The 22,500-nt window shown below is 42.8% G+C and overlaps 2 protein-coding genes across 10 annotated transcripts in view; one reads left to right on the forward strand and one right to left on the reverse strand.

The window, feature by feature from the left end:
• The window catches only part of gnb1l (guanine nucleotide binding protein (G protein), beta polypeptide 1-like), a 50,026-nt gene that overhangs the window by 19,774 nt on the left and 7,752 nt on the right, over positions 1-22,500 (forward strand). For 4 of the 7 annotated variants that reach the window (XM_081714922.1, XM_035529752.2, XM_081714923.1 and 1 more), the window contains 2 exons: positions 2,139-2,437; positions 7,511-7,623. In XM_081714922.1, coding sequence (XP_081571048.1) covers positions 2,139-2,437; positions 7,511-7,553 — 342 coding nt within the window. In that variant the 3' untranslated portion in view covers positions 7,554-7,623. Of the gene's footprint in view, positions 1-2,138; positions 2,438-2,513; positions 3,541-7,510; positions 7,624-22,500 lie in introns of those variants that run through there. The other 3 variants (XM_035529755.2, XM_035529754.2, XM_035529753.2) reach the window with 3 other exon arrangements.
• On the reverse strand, positions 14-17,793 carry tbx1 (T-box transcription factor 1). 3 transcript variants are annotated; one of them, XM_081714920.1, is made up of 8 exons: positions 17,135-17,793; positions 15,399-15,786; positions 12,467-12,568; positions 11,909-12,080; positions 11,085-11,240; positions 9,936-10,003; positions 9,527-9,627; positions 14-809 (listed from the first exon to the last, which is right to left on the reverse strand). In XM_081714920.1, the coding sequence occupies exons 1-8, from the start codon at positions 17,310-17,312 to the stop codon at positions 766-768; spliced, it is 1,209 nt and encodes a 402-aa protein (XP_081571046.1). In that variant the 5' UTR covers positions 17,313-17,793; the 3' UTR covers positions 14-765. The 3 variants fall into 3 exon arrangements, with proteins under 3 accessions (XP_081571046.1, XP_081571044.1, XP_026881879.1); XM_081714918.1 differs by lacking the exon at positions 14-809 and adding an exon at positions 7,522-8,619 and having other exon boundaries at positions 17,135-17,759; XM_027026078.3 differs by lacking the exon at positions 14-809 and adding an exon at positions 7,522-8,619 and having other exon boundaries at positions 15,399-15,735; positions 17,135-17,758.

Genomic DNA, 22,500 nt, shown 5'->3' on the forward strand with positions numbered 1-22,500 from the left:
ACTTTTTTGTTGTTTTTTTTAATCACCTTTTTATAAATGTTGGCTCTTTGGCTGTATTGTCTTGGTAATAGTCTCTTAATTAACTGAATCTACTTCTCTGACACAAACTACAGGAAGCCAAACAAACACACACAGACACATTAACCCATCATTATCAGAGCTGTAATGGAGACCAGATGGGAGCTTCTCGGCTCGGTTCTCTGAGCGCCAGATCAGAGCGATCCATCTCATCTCCCCTTGTGGCTATCCCACAGACACTCCGACCTCCATGCCTCCGTGAGAGAAAGCCGGCTTCCATAACGCCCCACCCCCACCCATGCTTCCTGCCAATCTCACAAAGAACCTGAAGGACTTCCAATAATCGAGCGCTGATTTCTTTGGTTTCCATAAATAGATCGTACGAAAAACTACAACCGTCAAACACACCTGCTCTGTACCTTTTTGTACAGGTACAGATAAAAGTTACTGTGGAGTAATTAGCTCTCTGACTCCGAGCTGTGTTAGTTCTCTCAATCCGAGCTGTGTTAGTGCTCTCACTCTGAGCTGTGTTGTCTTTCTGTTAAGTGTACTCCTATAGGACGCTTTTTCCAGTGCATTCCTCTCTCAGCTCAGCCTGGGAATACCAAGCTGGTTTATATCCTCCACATGCGGCCCAGAATGGCTCTGATTTTCCGAGCAGGAGCAGGAGCACGCTGACAAATTCTTCACTGTCTCCGCTCACTCTGCAGTGATCCGTCTCTCCGGACAACGCTTATGAAGTCAATTTTACGCTGTCCTGTTTGATTTCAGCATAGAGGACCAGATGCCTCCTGTGGAGATGAAAACACACACACACACACACAGTCACAAACGCACCCACTTATGCATAGAATATACCTGTGCACACTACACACACAATGCATATACTTGCATACAGTAATAGAACTGATACACATACAAATGCATATACATTTACTGATGCACATAAATACGTCTGCATTTACGTCATCTGCTCATTTATACACATATAAACATATTTACACATGGTTTCCGTGTAGACAAAGACTATACAGACAAATGTCTCTTCACACATGCGTGCACCAAGAACAGGCCGTGAAGCCAGCCTGGCAGTCCACCCACTGTGTCCTCTAACCAGTCAGAGAGAGATAACGATCTCCCTGCAATACTTTACAATATGTCACATTGTTGGCCATTACTGAGATTTATATGCTCTCCAGGCCACCGTAGATCACAGAGATCTGGAGCAGCAGTCGTTTGTAGCGGGTGGCTGCTGTTGCCCAGTATTTATTGCGTCCCTTTGATTTGCTGATTGGAAGGCAGAAGTAACTCCACAACACTTAAGGCAACAGGGGGCGCTGCCGTGGAATATTCAGAGAAAACAGCCTCTAACTCGCCATCTCTGATTTTGCATGCTCTCTCTCTTCCTTCCTCTCTCTCTCTCTCTCTCTCTCTCTCTCTCTCTCTCTGCAAGTGACAAAGGTATCTCTGCCAAGCCCTGGGACTCTTAAGTCCAACCCAAACAGTCGTGTGAGAAACGTTTCCTTCATGCCCCAAAATCCCGCCCCCCTCCCGAATGGTTTATGACTGCTGATTGAACCTCTGGACGTGTGTGCAGGTCTCCCCTGCCAGGTTCAACAGCTAGCGTGCTGCTCATTTGAGAGTATGTCAACACATGGGCTGATGGTTTAGGAACCGCTGGACACGGCCACGGTGTTTCCTTTGTTCTCTTTATGGATGTGAATTTACAGTAACTCGATTCATTAAATAACAAACTCATTTGTCTCTGCATGCGGCGATGGGTCATGGGTCACAAAACTCAAACAGAAGTGCCTTCTCATTGTCCAAGATGGATGATCTGGTCACACCAAGGTGTGATTCATCCTGAGTTTGCATGAAAGCAAAACCCAAATTAATTTAAGGTTTTACCTGCCCTGTGAGGGGGGGGGGGTTTCTGGTCCAGAAAAACTCAGAACACCACGACCCTCTTAATTCAAGCTCGCTGTTCCAAAATGGCCTTTATGATGAGACCAGAAGATTCCGAGCTCTGACAAACCAGTCGAGCAAACCTTCCGTCTGATCCGAACTAACCTTTCGTCCGATCCGAGCTAACCTTCCGTCTGATCCATCTGCCTCCACAGATCCAGGCCCCGGTGGTGCTGACCAACCCTGGAGTCTCCCAGCTGCGTATCCGTGGTGACAGTAAGATTGTGGCGTCGGCAGGCTGGGACTGCCGCGTGCGTGTGCACAGCTGGAAGAGCCTGAACCCTCTCGCCGTGCTGTGCTACCACAGGGACCAGGTGCGCTGTGTGACCTTCTCGGACCACCCCGAGTCGACACAGACGCTGATGGCAGCAGGGTCCAGAGACCAGCTCATCAGCCTCTGGTCCATTTACAGCGCGAGCCGAGGGACACGCCCTGAGCGCCACGAACGTTACAGGTACACATGAATTACCCGACATCACATTGGCAAACATCTACCTGTGTGACTGATGTCAAGTTCTAATATCCAACAGGCCATAAGAAAATTTTTTGGAACAAAGCTTTTGGGTTCCTCACACAGAATATGCAGCTGTGGTACATTTTAGGGGTATGGTTGCTGCAGTACCTTTCTCCAGCCTGCAGGAGGAGTGCTCATTACTCATCAGTTGAGTAAATTGGATATTGAATATTGATATCGGACATTGGATGCGGATATATATTTGCACTGGTTTAAGACGTGTGTTCCCACATGACTGCAGTTTTATCCTGACTGAAGTTAGCATGATGTCTGAAGGCGTGAGCCCACAAACACACTGGATGAACAATTTTCACCAAAGAACACCAAACTCACACACACTGAGTTGGAGTGCCGTGCCTGTGTGTGACGGTTGGGACGTGTCTGTCCTCATGTTAACACTCCTCCAGTCAAGCTGTTGCTGGGATTCCTACTCTCATGTTTGTCAAGCGTTTTCTGTCTAAGAATAAAAGCATTTCTGCACAGGGTTTATAGGTTTAAAAAAATGCATCTGCCTTCAGCTCATCAAGCAGGGTCCCCTCAACACACACACACAAGAGTTGTTTTGATCCACCACATTGCCAGCCATACAGTTGCACGGTGCTGCCTTGTGTGTCGTTTGCATCGCCAGAGGGAGGTCTCTGTCGGATATTTATGCTATAAGTCGCGCCTGAGCCGCAGTGTGTAATTCACGGCTGTTTTTCCAGAACCGCTGGTGAGTTTAAACGCTGCCCTTTGGACTGGCCTGGCCTGGCGTGCATCCATCACATGGGGTTAATCACTGGCGCAGGGCCGGGATGGCCAGGACAGGGCGGGCTTGCTTGTTAGCAAGATTCATTGGGGCAGTTTAGCGTCATTTAATTTCGCCTGCAGTAAAGGCCGCTGAGACCGTCTGTATTCTTGGAACAGGTTTAGTCTTACGGAATTAACTGAGAAATTGGTCGTGGTGTTTTTCATGTTTAATTGCACTGATGTCTGGTTTAATTATACAGCCACATACTGACACCATTAATCAATTGGTTTAAGGAAATAAAAACGTATTTTTATCCTGAGTGTGACTTGTTTTTTAAAAAAACATTTTGAGTGTTTAGGTTATAGCTTATTAAAACTGTCGCATGCAAAAAAAAAAAAAAGAAAAATTTTAAAAAAGACTAAAAAGAACAATATAGAAAATGCCAACTAAAGATCTCATTCAATCGATCTTTCCTCTGAGAGATTTTATATAACGAACATGTGACTTTTCTGCATCTCACGATGTTCTCATTAAAACAGCCGTTGCGAGGCTCGTTTGAAAGTGGATCCGTTTGTCGGTGTGAATGGTAATGATGGAGTCCGGGGCATTAAGCCATGTGGGGTTTCATGCGTCTCGGAGCAGTGGCGGAAACTTCAAAAGGCCCACAGCCGTTCTAGCCCATGAAGCACGTGTCTCGGGGGACGCAAGCAGCCTGGAATATCCCCTCAGACTGTACAGGAAGCACGAGGGGAGATGGGAGGCCATCCTTTTTGGAAAATAACAACGGGAGAGTCGCCGGTCAGAGGAAAACCAAACTCTTCATTTTGCTATCGGCCTTCATTAGCTTCGTCCTTGTCATGCCGGGACATCCCCTTGTACCTTTGGCCGTGACCTCTGCGCTGACTCCTCCACGTGGTAATGGCTTCCTACGTGTCCCCTGCGCTTTGAATGCACAACAAAGCCCCGCGATAGCGGCACTTTTCCGTCCGCTCGGGTCACGGCCTCGTAAATCACATAATAATGGATCATTTAGGAAGTCAATAAAGTCTGGATGCCCCCACCACTACCACGAGCCTCGAACAACAGCCTGCGCCTCGGTGATCGCCAAACACACTCCTGCACGGTGCTAACGCGTTAAAGGTTAAAGGTCACCTTGCCATTGTCCGCATGCTTAACCAAGCCTCCATTAGCGTAATGGACAATCTCTGGATTGTGTCCTGTTCCAGTCAGATGCCCTCGGGCTGCTGTGGTTTGACAGGTGGAAAAGACGAGCCTGGATAATTCAGGCCCAGAAATCGCGCCTCTGTGCCCGAGAGAAAGCGCAAAACGTTGCCAAGCTCGTTTGAGAAGAAATAACCTTGGTTTTCAAATATCGCTGTGATAGTGATTTTTGTTTTGTATTCCATCAAAAATGTCCGTCAGCGACGGTAAATGGAGCGTAAACGGCGCGTAGCCTACCTAAGGCCGACAGGGGGTGGGTGCAGAAACACTCTGAAACGCGCAGAGTTGTGCGTTTGGAGCCCACGCCACTCTAAAAGGCCCACACAGACGCAGTGTGTTCGGGAAATGCACACACAACGTAGAACAAACGCCGTGAGTTGTGATGTGCCTGTCACAACAGATACTACACACGCGAACCTGACGGGTGCACATCTCTCTCGTACGCGCTGAGGTCTGTGGAAGCTCGTGTTGAGAAAAGATTTCCGCGCCTTGACACCTGCGCAGGTGATGCGCTTTCAGCCTGTGCGGGTTTCCCCAATAGGTTCTAATACGGAGGATTTTTTTTGTTGTTTGAAAAAAGTCAATCTGGATTCACGATTTACAAGATAACCATTTGCCCCGCTATTCGTCGTGGTCAGGGTTAAATGTTTACATACATTCAGTAATTATATAAATAATGTGGGTAATATATAAATAATGTGGGTTATTGTACTCTGAAAATTACCCAATGTTGCGGTTACCCCATCGCGTTTAGCGTAAATCCCTGTTATTATTATTATTATTATTATTATTATTATTATTATTATTATTATATTGAATCCGTATTATTATACGTATTATATGTATAATTAGCGTATTATTATATTGAAACAAATGCTATGAAGATTAATAACAGAATTAGTAAATGTGGTCTGTGTACAGAATATATACCATCCTATATCTATTGTAAGAAAGTGCGGCCTTATTTTGAATTATGTCCAGGTTTATATTTTCGTAGTTATTTCTACACCATTACCTATGATATAATATATTATCATTTCTTTATATTATAATTTTTATATTATCATTTATAATATATTAGTTTCAGCAGTACATTTTGAAGCAGCTCTAATAGCATTTAGTAGCTATAATTCAACGTTTTGCCGTTTGTACAGAAATGTCATGTAGCATTTCCTGCAGAGTAACCGGCATCCTGTAGTGTTTGCGGGCGTATTTTTGCACAAAAGTGTAACTCGCAAAAGCTCCCAGAGAAACAGCTGCGACCCGTCCGTCGCGTGGCCGTGGAGCCTGTCTTCACGTGCTGGGCTCGGACAAGGACAGAGGGGCCAACACAGCTGCGCGAGCCTGACGGAAGGGTCGCGTGTCCCCGTGTCCTCGCTTTCCTGGCGGGCCAGAGTCATTACCCACGGACTCACGCGAAGGGAGACCCAGTTCCGGTGGAACAGACAGGAACCCCCAAAATATAGCAGAGGAATAAATCGCACGCATTTCTTGCTCCAGACACGAGCGGCTATATCGCCAACGTAACAGTTATGACATGTATTAAATGCTGTGATGTGCGTCGCAGTCTGAGTGCCACATTCGTACTTTAGTATTACAGATAACTGGTGCACTAATAAGTGACGCGTTCTCCAGTTTTTATTTAGTTTGTTTATTTTAGGGAAAATTAATTTGCCCAACTTGTTTTTTTAAAACTCTCAAATCATAAAGACAACGTGCATGATAATGTGTATATATGTTTTCGTCTGCTTACTTGATTAAAGTCTTTAGTGCTCTTATTATTTTAAAACACGTGGTTGGTTTTGTGCATGAAATTACTCTACCCAAAAAATGACACGAGCAATTAGTCGTCGCTAAAACTGGTGGAAACGTTGTTTAACCTTTGATACCTTAGAAAGTCGTTAGCTGCCAGAGGTCAAATGGTCTGAGTGCTGTTTCCCTCCACCTTAGTGGCGTGGAAAAAACAGCAGACAGAGGAAACAACCATGAAACACACCATTGTGCTCACTAACGGTTATGATGCATTTCAAACCTAATGTTTTGGGGTTTTTTTTTGCATGTTTAATTGGGTTAATTATTTAAAATGGCATTATACATTTACTCTCTCCTGAAGAATTTCGATTGTATTTTTTTTGCCACATTCACGACGCTACTAACGTGACAACTTACTAAATTGATTGTAAAGTCAATAGTCCAGTATGAGTTATCATCAAGATATTTATGTAAAGAGCAAAAGAAAAACGTCAATAAGATTTTGATGATTTAGTTCCATGAAATAAAATAAGTCAGAGGGCTTTTTAAATATCTTAATATGCAAAATTCAAGGTGTGTGCTTTGTTTTGCCAATGGAACCTCGGTACAGCCCATGTTTGAAATATGTAAACACACATGCGCTGGCCTGCACGGGGCAGGTGTACTGACATTTTTGTCTGATGCCTTTACAAGTATGAATCATGTTAAATTGTCAAACCAGTTTTCCCAACTAATCTATGAATAACCTCACTCAGAGCTACTCCAGAAGTTCTGTCCAGTTTAACTTTGTGGACTGCTCTCTCACTCTCACTCTCTCTCTGTCTCTCTTTCTCTCTGTCTCTCTTTCCTGTGTTCTCTCCGTCAAACTCTTTCTCTCTCTCTCTCTCTCTCTCTCTCTCTCTCTCTCTCTCTCTGTCTGTCTTTGTGTGTTATGAAGGTGATATAATCTGTTTGACTATTATTTTGTACATTTGGTGTACACAACAGTCCCAGACTAATGAGAAAGAAACTCTGAATATGTTGAAGTTCCAGTACTTCCTTTCCAAATCAAACATGTATTAATCACACTTGGACACACACACACACACACACAGACACACACACAGACACACACACACAGACAGAGAGAGAGAGAGAGTGTGTGTGTGTGTGAGAGAGAGAGAGAGAGTGAATGTGTGTAAAAGAGATTTCTCCCTCTGGTTCAAGCCCTGGAGTGATATTAGATAACACTCATGGGAAATTTTGACAAGGACTGAAAAAGGTAGTGGAAAATGATGTTGAAAGTAAAATATTTAATGCTTATTTTACAGGTTCAACTGGGTCATTCTGTCCACATTTATTCTGAATTACTGAACGTCAGTGCCATGGTACAAGCGTCCCGGAGCCGCTTAAAATGGCCTCCTATCTCCCAAGCGTGGAGAGTTCTCAATCAGGACACAAACAAACAAGAGGATATTTAAAATGGATGTCAGCACCTTCTGATCAGCACAACATGCAGATGTCCAGTCTATCTAGAAGCTTGACGGATTTAAGGTTATATAACTTATGGCTTTTTAAAAGCAAAAAAGCAAAAAACAAGAAAGTGCCTCCAACACAAATGTTTTGAGTTCCAGTTCTCAGTAATGAAGTTCTGTTGTGAAAGGGTTTCCCTCTCATTGTGCTGGCCTCTGTCCTGTCGTCCCTGGGTCCTGTGGGTCCTACGGTAACAGTTCACAAAGCTTGACAGGTTTGAGGTTACCATCCGCGGAGTTCTCCAAATCCTCCTCTAAGTATGTTTGCTTGCTTGTTTGTTTGTTTAATAAATATGCCGCTTACATTTCCTCACTTCACCGCTTGCCTTGGACAGCACAACCATTCCAAAACTTGATGCATCAAGGAAGTTGTTGGCGTTTGTGGGTGCACATGGGTGTGTATGTGTGTGGGAGAGAGAATCAGAGAGAGATAAACTGTGTGTGTCTCTGCGTTGTTTAGTTTTTTCCTCTTTGGACTCTCAGCTGTGGCTGGCAGGTAGCCCTTTATGGGCATAGTGTCAGTCATTATCTGGGGCCATAGTCATAATTGGTGGGACCTCCGCTGGGTGAGTACATGTTTGCTGTGGGCGGGTTCATGTGTGGGTGGTAGCCATGACTCCTGATGCCGGGTAGCGGGTAGGGAGACGGCCTGCTCTTGGCCCCCAGGTAATGTTCGTAGGTAGTGGGGTACTTGTATGGGTGATGGTGGAGGGTCTCTGGTGGCTGGGGGTGCCCGTCGATACGCAGTTCATGGGAGGGACTTCGGGGACCAGCTGTGAGGGGCACAGCATGGAGACCCCCGGGGACAGGCAATGCAGGACTGAGGACCCGTGACATCAGCTGGTGGGCGGGGTCTGCGTGAATGGGTGTTCCGGTGGGATCCCGGTCATAGTCTCTCCTGCTGTCTTCTGTGACAAGTGACAAAACGTTGGTATAAAATTATTCTTACTGTGATACTATGGTTTGAATGTGGTATTGTATTCACAAATCTTCAAAAAAAAAAAAAAAAAAAAAAAAAAAAAAAAAAAAACCTGCTGATGTCAGTAGACTGATGTTAACGAGTGAGATTTTTCCAAAGGTTTGTGTGTTAGGATCGGTCTACATATCGGCTGATGTCAAGAGCGCCGTTTATTGAAAACTTCCACTTCGACATAGCGCACGTGAATTATAGACCCAGAGGTCGGAGGAGGTGCATTAAGAGTGGAAGAGTCCTCTCGAACGCCCGTGAGCGCTCCGTCCTTCCCTCCGGTGGAAATGTTTTCCTATAATTTGGTTCGCTGATTGTGAAATGAAGTGTGGTGTGCGTGGCCTGAGCTACAGGTCTCTTCTGCCAAAGAGTCTGATTCGCTCAGGAAATCGGTGTACGCAGCACGAGCACACCCGGGAAGAAACGGCTGATACGACACTTTGCCTCGTTCGCCGTGTGCCCTCGGGGCGCGCAGCTGTTCGGACCTTTGACTACAGTCTGCCGTGCTCAGCTGGAAATGAAGTGTCTGGCCCTTTGGAATGTGTTTTTCAGAAATTAAATGCTACCTGCACGTCACGTGGTCTGCTCCAATGCCAAATCACAGTAATAACTGTTTGCACATTAAACAGCCAAAGCGTATACTTGCATATGTAGACTGCACGGCACTAATAGGTAATAATGAATTACACGTGTAACAGTGCAAAATGCGCTTTTTATCAATCACATTAGACTGTTCCAGACTGTTTTTACGGACTTGTTTTTTAAACTTTAATTTTTTCGGTCTTGAATTAGAACGACCGTAAGCCCAGTTTAGGAGGTTGTTATCAGCAGAGGGTGAGGGCGCATACCTTTCTCTGTGCCATTCTGTTGCGGAGGAGAGGACATTGGATTCCTTGTCCGAGCAAACGCGCTGATTATTGGCAGAGAGCCTGGTCTGTGGTTCCTAGGCCTAAAACAAGGCAGAAAGGGTTAGCGGCATGAGCGCGCGAATTCTTTGGATGCCCACTGACACGAGCACGAAATTAATTTAAAAATAAGTGCAAAAATATTTTTAAGTAATTCTGAACAGTATAACCCAACCGTATGAGCCCAATAGGCTTTTAAAATGATGATACTGATCTCTAATTGTGTTTCTTAGAATGTATACAAACGGGCGTATATCTGTGGTCTTATGGCTGTAATAGGTGGCGACTTTAGAAGTAGATGGTGTCCGTCGTGTGCATGGGTGTATGGGAATGCGCGAGCAGCGCTTCTTACCAGTCCTCTGGATCACAGTCTCTAAATCCCTTTGCAAACGGATTACTTGCTATTTTTAACTGTGTTATCTGAAAAAATAAAACAAACAAACAAACAACGTTTAATTGTATTGTATATTACTACTACTTCTTCTACTACTACTTGGATAAATACGGACTCATTTTAACAAAAATATTATATATATATATATATATATATATATATATATATATATATAATTTATTTATTTTTAATTATTATTATTTTTTAACATTTTATAGCCGACGACTGTGATACAGACTTCAAACCCTGCAGGGCGGTAGCTTTAGAAAGTTAATTAAAGACATTAGGCGTAGCATACTTTGCTTATTAGAACAATATGGCCAGAAATATTTCACAATGGCAAAAATAAAAAAAAATTGGCAAATCTCTGTAGAATCAGTCAGCTGTGTTTATGCGTTTAGGACGGCCTCGCGCACAGTCTACGGTTGAAGACCTGTGCGCGTGATGTTCCGGAATGAGTTGAAAAACAAATGTAAAAGCTCGCGATGAGAGTTGAAGAGCGCGAGGTCAAACTGATAGAAGACAGAGCAGGAAAGACGGGGGGTGTGGGCAGCGCGAGTGGACAGCTGTGCTCGAGCTTCACAGATATGCTGTGACAGTCCTGAGAATCTGATTCATTCATAGCATAACTATAAATTTAAGCAAGATGTCCGCTATTTTTTTTGTTTGTAAGATGTTTTGATCTTTGACAAATATTGATTTATTTCTGGAAATATAAACTCGCCTTCTCGATATTATTAGATTATAGCATGTGATTTAATGTTTTATTTTGGACTCGCGTTGTATTTTTTCTGTATTTTCAAATGGCACATTTCCTCCCGCAGCCCTTCAGGTCGGGGCGTCTGTAAAAAGAGCCTGCATTTATTTCGAAGCAAGACAATTCGCGAGCCACGAAAAACACAGAAATTGTTTTCCTTGAGCAGTTCTGGGGCGAATATCTTCTTGGGTTCCAAGTTGCGGATTGAACAGTGATAGAGCAAAATAAATAAACATTTCAGTATATTCACCTTCCGCACGAGACCGTTATAATTTTTTTTAAATCAACTCCTAAATGCCTCCGTTGTAATACGGGTCTTATAAATGTGTTGTAACGAGACGTGCTCTTACCCTGTGGTTCTGATAGGCTGTGACTGCCGTGAACCTGGTCTCTTCGAAAACAAACGTCTTATAATTCTCATCGGCGTATTTCTCGCTGTCCTTCCGTGGGTCTACGTAGACCACGTGGAACCTTGGCTGGTATCTGTGCATTGAGTTCAGAATAATCTGCAGGAAAACGAGACATCAAATATAAGTTAAAATAAGAAAAATCCCAGCAATACTAACAGGGTGTCAGTCATTATCTGCTTGAACTCTAAATATCAGGAAGTGCTAACCCCACAGGCCCGTTTAGAAGAAAATTCTGGTTCCATAATCTACATAAAACATTATTATTATTATTATTATACCCACTATGCAAAGGAAACACTATTTTGCAATTACGTAAAAATAAGTCTAGAATGTATTGCCAGTTTAACCAGTGCAGTATTTCCTATGTTTAAAAAATCCATGCAACTATAAAAATACTAATGTCTAATCACAATGAGCAGGATAAACACGACAATTATTGCGCATTATTGCGCATTTACTTATGACATTTTATCTGTTCATTCGTTTGTTCAATCATGTATTAATGTATAAATAAAAACCCACAAAGCTTGGCTAATATGTTGCTATATCCACTTGTAAGTTTCTTTAAGATAATATCTGTTTGTCTTGTTGAAACACCTTCTTGGGTCTGAGGTCTGTTCTTCCTTTGTAATGAAACTGAAAGTGGAATGAAGTCTTGATGTAATTCGAGACCACGTGTTATAAAATGGCCATTAATAATTAAAAGAAAATATGCTTAATTCTTAAATTAAGACTGCGCCATACCGCAAACATGGCCTACTCACGTGCCCGTTGTCGTCCAGTAGGTTGTTGGTGAGTTTTAATTTATCGAAGGAAACGATTTGTTTCATCCACTGGGCGCCCTTGGCGGGAGAGTCTGGATGGTAGTGTACTCTACCGGGCGTAGCGGGGTCAGCCTTACCGGCCACCAGCCACGAGGAGCTGTGAAAAGCATACCTTTGTACAGGAAAGACGGAGAAACGCGATCAGCCGCCGAACGTAAAAGACTGCTGGAGTTAGTTAACGTTAACATTTAAATAAACGTGAGCTTTCGGCCAAATTCCATCTTATTTATTTAAATGTGTTTTTAAATGTTGTGTTACCAGTTCGTTCTTTTTTTTTTTTTAATATACCATTTTTTTGTGAATTTTAACTTGTAGGCCAGTTGATCAGTCTGATAAATTGTAAATATGCATGCAGGAATTTCTTGCTCTGAGATTACGTCACATCTGAGATTATGGGGTTTTTCACAGCACGTGGACTGTGTGATTATTATTATAATACGTAATAATACGGTGGACGCTACTCGGCGAAGCACGCTCGTGGTGTGTAGAATAACTTACCTATATCGCTTATCGTCAACCGGTAAAAAGTCCATTAATAGCATGTAGTCAGCCATCGGGTCCATTCCAAATATTTTGACTTGGAAAGTAGGAAACATTCGCCTAAATCGTAGAGTAAATAATGGCTTTGTTAGTTCATGTATAAAGGGTCAATAATAATAATATTAATAATAATAATAATAATAATAATTATTATTATTATTATTTTATTGCTGCACACATTGTTAATATTTTTCCAAATCAAACAGTTGCATCCAAAAATGGATATAATGATCTATATACCAGTTTTACACTAAATTCTTTCATCGATTAATATATATATATATATATATATATATATATATATATATATATATATATATATATATATATATATAAAATCAGCTACTGATATAGCTAGGTTTTTAACGGTATTTACTGGGACGGTAAGAACTGAAATCAACAGAAGTCCAGTCAAATAAAAATCAAAACTCTTTATTCCGCACTAGTACTGTCCGTTACGTCGGATTGCGAATTAATGATTGGCTCGTGTCAATATTAATAATCATATTTGTTTCACCCGATCACGGTAAAATCAACAATTTCCGATTTACAGGGTTAACTCATCCCTAGTGCTTTTCCACTGTAGAATTAAACGTACAATTTCTTCAACTAGAAGTTAACCCTCTGTGAATGTTTTCACAACCATGTTTGCATTCAAATGGTGGAATTTGTCCGTTCACGTTAATGCTTTGGTAAGATTTCTCTCTCTCTCTCTCTCTCTCTCTCTCTCTCTCTCTCTCTCTCTCTCTCTAAATTCTCTGTGTACTACATTACGTAAAAACCCTCAAAAGCAGCGTTAAACAGGTTTGTGTGTTGCTCGCGAGCGAAAGTGATCCCGGAATCCTCGCTCAATTAACGTCAGTGTCTGTTCAGAGGTGCAGTTTTGGATAGCTGAGGCTAAAGTATCTTTGAAAGTGTTTTCTTTTGGATCCGGTGTTGTGGAAGACTTCGGAATGACGGATTACCCTGCACACCCACAATACTGAATACTGAATAATCCCGCAGAAACTCAAGCAAGTACCGCTTTCCCCGTTCACGGAACATACGGATTCTCCATGCACTGGCAACAACTAAAGCAATAATCTAATAATCACTATCGGTGCTGTCTAGGACGATGATTTTGCGCGTGTGAACGTTGAATATAAATTAATTCGTAATTGTATTTCTATATGGTTTTGTGTAATGGTTAAAAGAGACCAAGCATTCCGAGGAAGACAGTCGCTGACTTGTAATTATTGACTGTGTAGTAAAGAGTTTTCCGTCATCCGTGATTAATGGTCTCTTTCTGTGTTAAATGGGCATTGCAGGTTTAAAACATAACAGCGAGCTAGGACTAAACTCACGTGCTAATGTACCTATAAAAGCACCGTGCGACTCGAGGGCCTGCTGACTCCTCGCCGGTTCTCTCGTAAACAACTATGGTTGCCACGTTCTTCCGCGTCTCAATGGCACAGTCAAAACAGCGTTTGAACACCAAAGGCCTGGCGCAGCCTGTACGGGCCGCGAGCACCTAGAGAGACTGCACTCCGCTATACACGCCTAAGCAGACAAAAGAGAGACCGCAAATGTTTACCCGATCTTAATGTCAACATCCGAGCCTATCTGTAATTGTTCAGCCACACTAAATATGGAAAGGATGTAAGAAGATTTTCTTGAGAGAGCAAAGCGCAGCGTGGGGCAGCGTGTGGGTCTACATTTATTGAGAAGATCCATAACTACCCAGGCAGACGGAGCACTAGATCGCCCATGTATTACACAAATACGCTGGAATTAGAACTATCTGGAGAGTCGGAAGTCTCGTCAATAATAGAAGCCGAAACACTGTTGTCTGAGCGCAGCTACACGAAGCAGGCCTCCCAAGATATTTTCCATATAAACTCGTGGAGGCCCTGCATTGCCTTTATATTCTTTTTTTAAATTCTTTTTTTATTTTCTTGCTGTTTGGAAACTTGCCGTGTGTCGTTCACTGATAAATTACTCAGCCGTAGATGTAAGGCTCCTTTGGCTGTAGGTGACATTTTTATTGATAGCAGTAAAAACAAAATCCTCTATAAATTAAATGACAAATATATTAAAATGATCATTCCTTGAGCTGTTTCACGGGACTGCATTTTGTAAGTGATCTTGAGGATAAAAAACAGACACATTCCTTTCTAAAAGGATGAGCCAGGATATCTGGACCTGAACTATAGCAAGAGAAAATAGATATTTTAAAAAATTATTTTGAAGAAAAAAACAAACAAACCCAAAACGGTGCATGATTGTGCTTATTACTGTGCATTATAAATTAATAATTTCGCATCGTTATTAGTAACGCACAGTTGCTTAATGGAGTTGTCAAGTGTTGGGAAAGCAGTGAAAATTAGGTACTGTCTCACTCTTCGTCGTTAGTGATAAAACTTTAGCCCGTGGCACGCAGCTTTAGAGTACGCGAAGAGTATCTGAACGCTATCAGCTTATCCTCACTTATCGCAGTGTAAATACACAGGAGCGAACTGTTAGCACTCCATTATAGGCGCTCGTGAGGTTTCTTAGCTCGTGCACGGATGGCACATAACGTAGAATGTTTAAAAATTCAGACTGGTGTAGTTTAATGAAATATAGCTTACTTTATGACAACAATGTAGGTGTTTCCGAGTTTGCGGTATCAAAGTCTGAGCAGTTCTGAAACGGTATTTGTCGGTAGCTTACATTCCAGCCATTCATAACATTAAATAATAATATAAAGGCCTTGCGTGTATTTTACACGACAATTAGCGCAACAGCTTTGGAGAAACATTCGCCGATTAAATATAAAATATCAATAAATAAATGCGAATCTAAAATATCAGTACAATATAGCCTGATTCTACAGTACCGAGTAAAATCTGCCAAAACGGAGAAAACTCACCTTCCAGCCTTCGTGACAATCATTTCGGTTCCAAGTTGGTTGAACTCGTCCCAGAGAGCCTTCATCTCAAGCTGCACGTTAATATTCGTCACTTTCGGGTTCTTCTTTATCAGCGACTTGTTCGGCGTGGAGTTCGAGGAGGACGTGGGGCAGTTCGACGTGCCGCTGTCTCCTGGCGGAGGCTGCCCGGGGTTGGAGCCCGAGTAGGTGTAGCCGTGCTGAGGGCCCGGGCAGGGCTCGAAGTGGGCTTCGTGTTGACTGTACGGGTCTCCGGGAGAAGGCGAGAGGTGGTAGGTCCCGGGTGTGCTCAGGCTGTTGAGGCTGCTGGTGGTGAAGGCTGCAACATCGCAGAAATGGGACAGCTGGGTTAGCCACGGGCTGGAGATTGCTGAAATCATTCCAAAAACTGGATTTACCGCTTTGCGCTGCGCTCGGACGCTTTCAAAAAGCAAACAAAAGATGATCGTTTGTGAAAAATTAAACAACTGTAATAGTGACGAGGCATAAAATCACTCAGTCCACATTTGGGGGAAAATTCTAAAAATGATCTCCGAATCGTGTGTGTAAACTTGTCTTCCTGTGTGTCCTGTGAGTGAATTCCAACTGCCAAGCAGTGCAGTTCTGTCCTACGTGAGTACACACCGCCTATATGAGACACCGCCGACACAACCGGAAAGAAACGACTTTAAAGTCATCCAATTTCCCCTGAAGTCGAAAACGTCCTTTTAAAATCTGCCTCGGAGAAGTCGCGAGCAGATACGAGCGAACGCGAGAGTGCGGCGGGGCGCTCTGTTCTCGGTGGTCGCCCGCTGAAGTGTTCCAAGCTGCTTGTGCACTGCAGTGCTGCTGTATGCTAATGTGAAATCCAGACTTCTCTCTTATCTCTCGCGTAGGGCCTCCCCTTCACGATAAAACCGGTTCTTATTTCTATTTAGATAAGGAACTGCAGGTAATGCGCCTTTCCTCGCCTTGGGACGACACTGATTGACAGAGAAGTGCGCCCCGTTTTAATAGGTTTTCCGACACCCATTTACTTTTGGATAAGGGTATCGCCCACATCGCCCTCCTCTAACAATAGAATGGTTAGCTGGCACGAAGTACGGTAAACCTTTTACAGAATAAACAAACTGCCACGCTGCACCGACAAACGGCTAACACCGCGTGGACGGCGACCAACCTCGTCTTCTCTGCTTTGCTTTTGTTTTGTTTTGTTTTGTTTTTTTAACGAAGATCAGTTTCACTGGTGAAATGTTATTTTTCTTTTATCAACGGTTTGCGGTTAGTCCGGTTCACACTCATATTCCACGTACCTCACAGACAGCTTCTCAAAGACCTCTCCACCGGGTTCAAATTAATGTGCCCTGCACAACTCCAGTGACAAACCGATCGCGACTAACATATTTTCTTACGCTAATTTAACAGTTTCTGCTCTTGGAGCCGTTGGCAACAATTTGCAACTCTGCAATCGCCGACTGTTTTTAATTACAGGCTGCAAACTCGTTTCCTAGAGTGCCGTTATTTTTGTTCGACATGTTATTGTCCCGAATAGTAGACGTTTGCATGCTTGACGTTCGCGCTGAGTACGCAGCAGTTTCTCATTTTCGTTCCTAAGCCTAAAGCATGCGCGCGGGGGTAGCGTGCAGTAGGAAATGTCTAGCGCGCGGCAGGCGACGGTGATGTGTCCGGCTAGTCAAGCAAACGTAATCGCAATTCTAATGTCAAGAGCGTGTCCGTACCTTCCATCTCCCTCGTGACTGTGCTGTAGTGCATTTTAAAGGAGTTTTGCGCGGCGTACTTGTCTGGGCCAGCGCCGTGTTTGGCAAATGTTGCGTTTCCTGCTTGTTCCGCTGCCGAAATCAGCGAGGCAATACGGAAAGCATTTGCCTTTGGAGAAAGGGGACTGTACTCGTCCATAGGCAACACGTCTAGTGTAGCGACGTCGTTTTCCTCCACGACTCTTCCGCGCCGGTCCGCAGAACTGCAGCAGTCCAGACCGTCAGGGGTGTACGGTATAAAAGTTTCGCTGGCGCGCTTAGCTTTCGTCGGTGATGGGCCTTTTGGCGATGGAGTGAACTGCGGTGTTTTCAAAACAAGCTATTCCCACGGAATTTAACAAGACATTGTCTGCTATAGCGCCACTTTTATGCTCCAATTAAAAGATGTGTCTCAACACGCTCTGCTGTATTAAAACATCGCTCGTGCAGGAAAAAAAGTCGTTTCTTTCTTTAAAAGCGAACTTCCCCCATTCTGCGGTGCTTGGGTGATGTCATTAGAACTCGCTGGAGTGCCTCGAGGAGAAACTACTGCGAAGAGAATGTCAAAAGTGAGCGAGCTCCACGCCTCCCGTGCACAGCTCAAAAAAGTGTGCATGCTTTGCGTGCGATGTTTTACGTGAATACGACCTTGTCAGTCACTGTACATTTGAATTCACTGAGAGGGGGGAAAAAACAGACCGTCCGTACGAATATCTGTCTTCAAGGAGATATAAGTGTACAGTCATTTAGAATAGGCAATATGACACATTACAGAATAGGGGGGGGGGGGGGGGATTTATCAATACACGGTCTGAGAACAAAAAAATAAATAATATTAATTAGCCTTCTGTCTGTGTTGCCTTTTAAATATTGTTTTAAATGGACAAACATTTCCTGTTTAAAACTACGTGTATACAGAAATGGCTAGTTACACTGGTATGGCAGCAACAACCAAGTTTCTTTACATTATATTTTTGTATTTATTTTCTTGTTGAATTAATCTGGGAGTCCATCGCTGCAGGCGAACGTGATCCCGGTCTGAAAAGCCAGACTGCGCTGGGTTTGAAGCAGCAGCGTAGAACAAAAACAATCTTTAAATGGTATAGCGAATATCACACGGAACGCTCTCGTCTAAGAGGGCTTTAACATAAGGATGACTATGGTAACATTTTGAACCCTTGTGTTATAAATAAATGTATGTGTTTGGCCATGGTGTTTAAAACGAATTTAAAAAAATTCTTTTATTTAGGACTGAGGCCTTTGTCAGTCTGCGCTCGGGAGATCGACTCCACCAAGTGCACGCGAAACTTTAGGAGGTGCGCTTGGCTTAAGTACTTGACCTTTGGTGTCCCGTGTACAGTATCTACCCGATCATCATCTTATCGGGGTTCATAATTAATGAATGGCAGCAAAAGTTACTTCTTGTTGAGCTGCTGCGATAGCAACCGGATTGAATCTCATTTGCACATGAGTAACACGCGCCAGCGGCCGGGTTTAGCGGGAGGGATGTTTTCCTTTCAGCTTAACATGCTTTGTTCTGGATGTTTATCTGGGTGCTATAAGTTGTAAATAAACTAACCACGATGCTCTTTTAAAAAGTGAGTCACGCATACCTGTTTAGATGCGTTTGAATGCGTCTATAGGACTTTTACATTGATATATTTTGTACTGTAGATTTTCGTTGATGCTTGACACTGACGTGGGACGGACTACGTCTTTTGATAGTCTTCTTAAAATGTAATGCCTGTTTGGGGGAAATGTGTGTCTGTGTAGGAATATCGTGACCTAAACAAACTTTGTTTGTTTGTTTGTGTTATCAGAAATTTGTTTTATGTTTACGATCGTGGGCAAGATCAAGTATCCTACTTCAAAACATACCCACGTTCCTCTTTATCTGATGCTGTTAGCGATACCGGTTCGCTTAGTCATTGCCAAGTCGGAAGTGGCCTTTTGTAAATAGTAAGGTGATAACAGACAAAATTCAGAGCACGATTAAAAAAAGCAGATAGCACGAGCTCTGCGTTTTGCAGTTGTGCGTGCAGTTGTGCGATTTAAATGTTTATTACTCAGCCATCAGAAAATAAACCATTAAAATAACAGTAGCCTATTTTGCGCGTTAATTAAATTGTAAACACGTCAGAAAACAATTGCATTAATGTTCCCGAATTATGTATATGAAAAAAATACTTTTGCCTCCTCAAAGCCCGGATCCCGTGTGATCCCGTGTGATCCGGTACAGCGCGTTCACTCATTTAGGCCTTTTTTTTTACTCCTAATCTGTTTACACCTTGGGACCATTTGTATAATACGCACCATTCGGCAATATTTTTGAATCTGCGGTTAGTTTCTTTCCCTCTCTCGCTCTCTCTTTCTTTGAAGAATCGCCCCTTTAAAGTTCAGCTCTGCCTGCAAGAAGTCTGTGCGTAACCTACGAATTGCATAACGTGACGGTATGCTGTCAGCTCAGGCTCACCGACATACTGTAGCTGATTTGACAATTAGCACAGCTCGTGGCTTTGGGAGCACCAGAGGCACCAGAGGCACATTTCCTGTTTTGTCTCCTGCTTGGCGCCTCTCTGCGTGCGCCAGGTGTGCGCGATGCCTCCCTGCTTACCGTATTACCTCTAAAGTAGAAGCGGACCACCTTTTGCGCGTGACGAATGCAGTAAAACCAGGAGCACATGACACGAACATCTGAGGGCTTTGCTCCCTTCAGACCTCCTTAATAAAGGCGACATTTTTAATAGTTCTCGTTAGTTTTTTCCCCCTCACGTTTAACCTTGTAAGTATTTCGACTGATAACAAATGTATTTAAAAACAACTAAACGATATTAGGCGTAGGTTTAAATTGTTCGGCACTAATCTGCAAAATTGCGCGTATTTGCATTTATCGGCGTATTTAATTAAAACAAATGCAACAAAACATTTATAACTAATATTATTGTATTTGTTCACGTCAGCTGCATCTTTAAATTGCTATGATAAGGTGATAATTTTACAAACTTTCTACGAATAGTAACTATTTTTCTTCTATACTTTGTCTTTATCTAAAAATTACAGTTGAAGGTTTTAAGATTAATTTGACTTGATTAATTTAATCTGATCCTTTTCCTAATTCCTATAAATTGCTGATCATATATTTTTATTCTATGCATTTAACAAATTGAACGTTGTTTTATTACATCAGTTATCATCTCACTTATAGGCTGCTTTTGTGAATATTAACAAATGCGAAACTTTATTTGCATATTAATTTAAATGGATGCCACAATTAAAGCAATTAAGGATTTTTTTTAACATTTTTGTTTCGTTATTCGTGCAAAATGCAAAATTTCCGGTGCTACGTAATCCTGTAGGAATGCTGTCTGTTAAAGATTAATCTAAAACTATTAATCTGTCTGTTAAAGATGAATATAAAACTATTAAACGTTTTACGCTTATACTCGAAAAATGTGCCGACTAATGTGGAAATACACATTTCCCCTCGTTTTATATATTTGTTCCTGTTAAATGAACCGCCAGATTTTGTTCACCGTGTTTTTTCGCACCGCGTTTCACGCTGTTTTTGTTGGACCTTCGCACGTGCTCGGCTGGACAGTTTTGCCTTTTGTGCTGCTCAATCGTCTTATAACAGCAAAGGCCTGTTCCACTGACACGCGGGATACCCAGCGAGCCTCGTGTCGCGAGGTCAAAGCTTGGCAGTCCCCTCGCGCGTCCCAGTTAGGAAGAAAAGATGATATCCATCGGTCAAAATGTTTACTAGCATGTTTGGCTCGCACTTGACTGTGGATAAGGTTGAGCTGGAAACCCCAGGAGACTCCTGCCTGTTCACGAGCGCTAGGGGATACACTCCACTTTAAACTGTTGGCTCCGTTATGCAGTTGGTTGCGTACTCTTTCTGTGGTAGACTAACTTCAGCCTCCATGTAGAAAGTAATAATGCAGATAATGCAGATTGTTGTTATTATTATTATCATTATTATTATTGTTGCTGTTGCAGCGACAGTTTAAATGTAAAGCAACTATTGAGTGCGAGCTGGTCAGTGTGTTTGGCATACTTAGAACGTGGAGACTTAAACTTAGAGGTGCCGCGCGTTTCTTGCTCGTGCACTCAGAAGGAGACGTGTGGTCCTTCGTGGAGATCTTGGTGTCTGGGGAGCGGAGCTAGCGCCCGTGGCTCATTACAGAACGAAGGCATATTCTCCAGCCTTCACGAGCAAACGCCCAAGGTGCGACGCTTATTGGCCGCGCGCTGCAATATTTCGAATGACCGAGGTGTTTAAGCGCTGCTCGCTTTGAAGCCGTGGCGCGCGCGGTTAAGCACACACAGCGAGCACCCCTCCTCGCGTGTTCACTGATTGAATTGTTGTTGTGGGATCTGTTTTGGGGATTTTCTTCTTCAGCCCATCTAAGATTTATGGAACGTGTCCCTAGACGTTCGTGTATCTCACATCAGGTAGATTAACCTCCGGCGGTTTCTAGGTTTTACAAAACCCTCGCGAGACACAAAAGAAAAAGGGAAAAAAAAGAACGCTCAGACGTTAATTAGAACCCAAAATCAATTAGCAGATAATTAATCACGCGGTGTCGGAGGAACAAGTAACGGTCATTTTCAGCCTTCATATGGCGTGAGTGAAGCTGCAGGAAGCGAGTCGGCGCGCTCCATGTATAAAACTCTATCCTATCTAAATATTAGCCCAAATGCGCGAGTCAGACCCGGAGGAAGGGGCGGCTGACCGCTGACAGTCGGGTTACTGAGTAGATGCGCGCGGTGTTCCTGTGCCCCCGCGCTGGTTTCATGTAGCAGGCGGATAAATAGAGTGTCCAGAAAGCAAGCACTGATCTGACATGCTGTTTTGTTTTATTAATCAAAGCTAAATCTAACTGTTTATTCATGAAAATATATGAAATGCGCATCTCCTGACATACCAAATAGAAAAAAAAACGAATTACGCGCTCGACCGCTTTTGCTGTTTTAATTTTGCTGTTATAATTTTATCTGCCCTAGATTTTGAAGTAACGTGAGATCATATTTTAAACATCTCACTTGCTTTTTTTTATTGTTGTTGTTGTTCTTCTTCTTTTTCTTCTTCTTCAACCACAACAACAACAACAATTCATTTAGGCATTTTAATGCGTTCTCGTTATATTAGTATATTAAATGCCACAAAGCTATTTTCATTTTCTTTTTTTTTGGCGGGTGGGGGTGGGGGTGGGGGGGGGTAAAGAATTTATAGTCATAGTTTTCGATGTAGGATACATGCAGCGAATCTTTCGTCCAAGGCATTTTCTATTTATTTAAGTTATAATAAGTTGATATAAAGGAAAAATGAATACAAAATAAATCAC

The sequence above is a fragment of the Electrophorus electricus genome, chromosome 5 (assembly GCF_041902795.1).
Source record: "Electrophorus electricus isolate QZ-2024a chromosome 5, ASM4190279v1, whole genome shotgun sequence".
Classification (NCBI taxonomy): Eukaryota; Metazoa; Chordata; class Actinopteri; order Gymnotiformes; family Gymnotidae; genus Electrophorus; species Electrophorus electricus.

Coding starts and splice junctions, on each gene's coding strand:
- tbx1 (XM_081714918.1), bottom strand. CDS start 17,312: ATGGACGAGTACAGTCCCCTTTCTCCAAAGGCAAATGCTTTCCGTATT. Junction 15,787..17,134: donor AGTCACGAGGGAGATGGAAG/GTACGGACACGC, acceptor GAATGATTTCAG/CAATCTCCAGCCCGTGGCTA. Junction 10,004..11,084: donor CAGCCTATCAGAACCACAGG/GTAAGAGCACGT, acceptor TTATTTTTTCAG/ATAACACAGTTAAAAATAGC.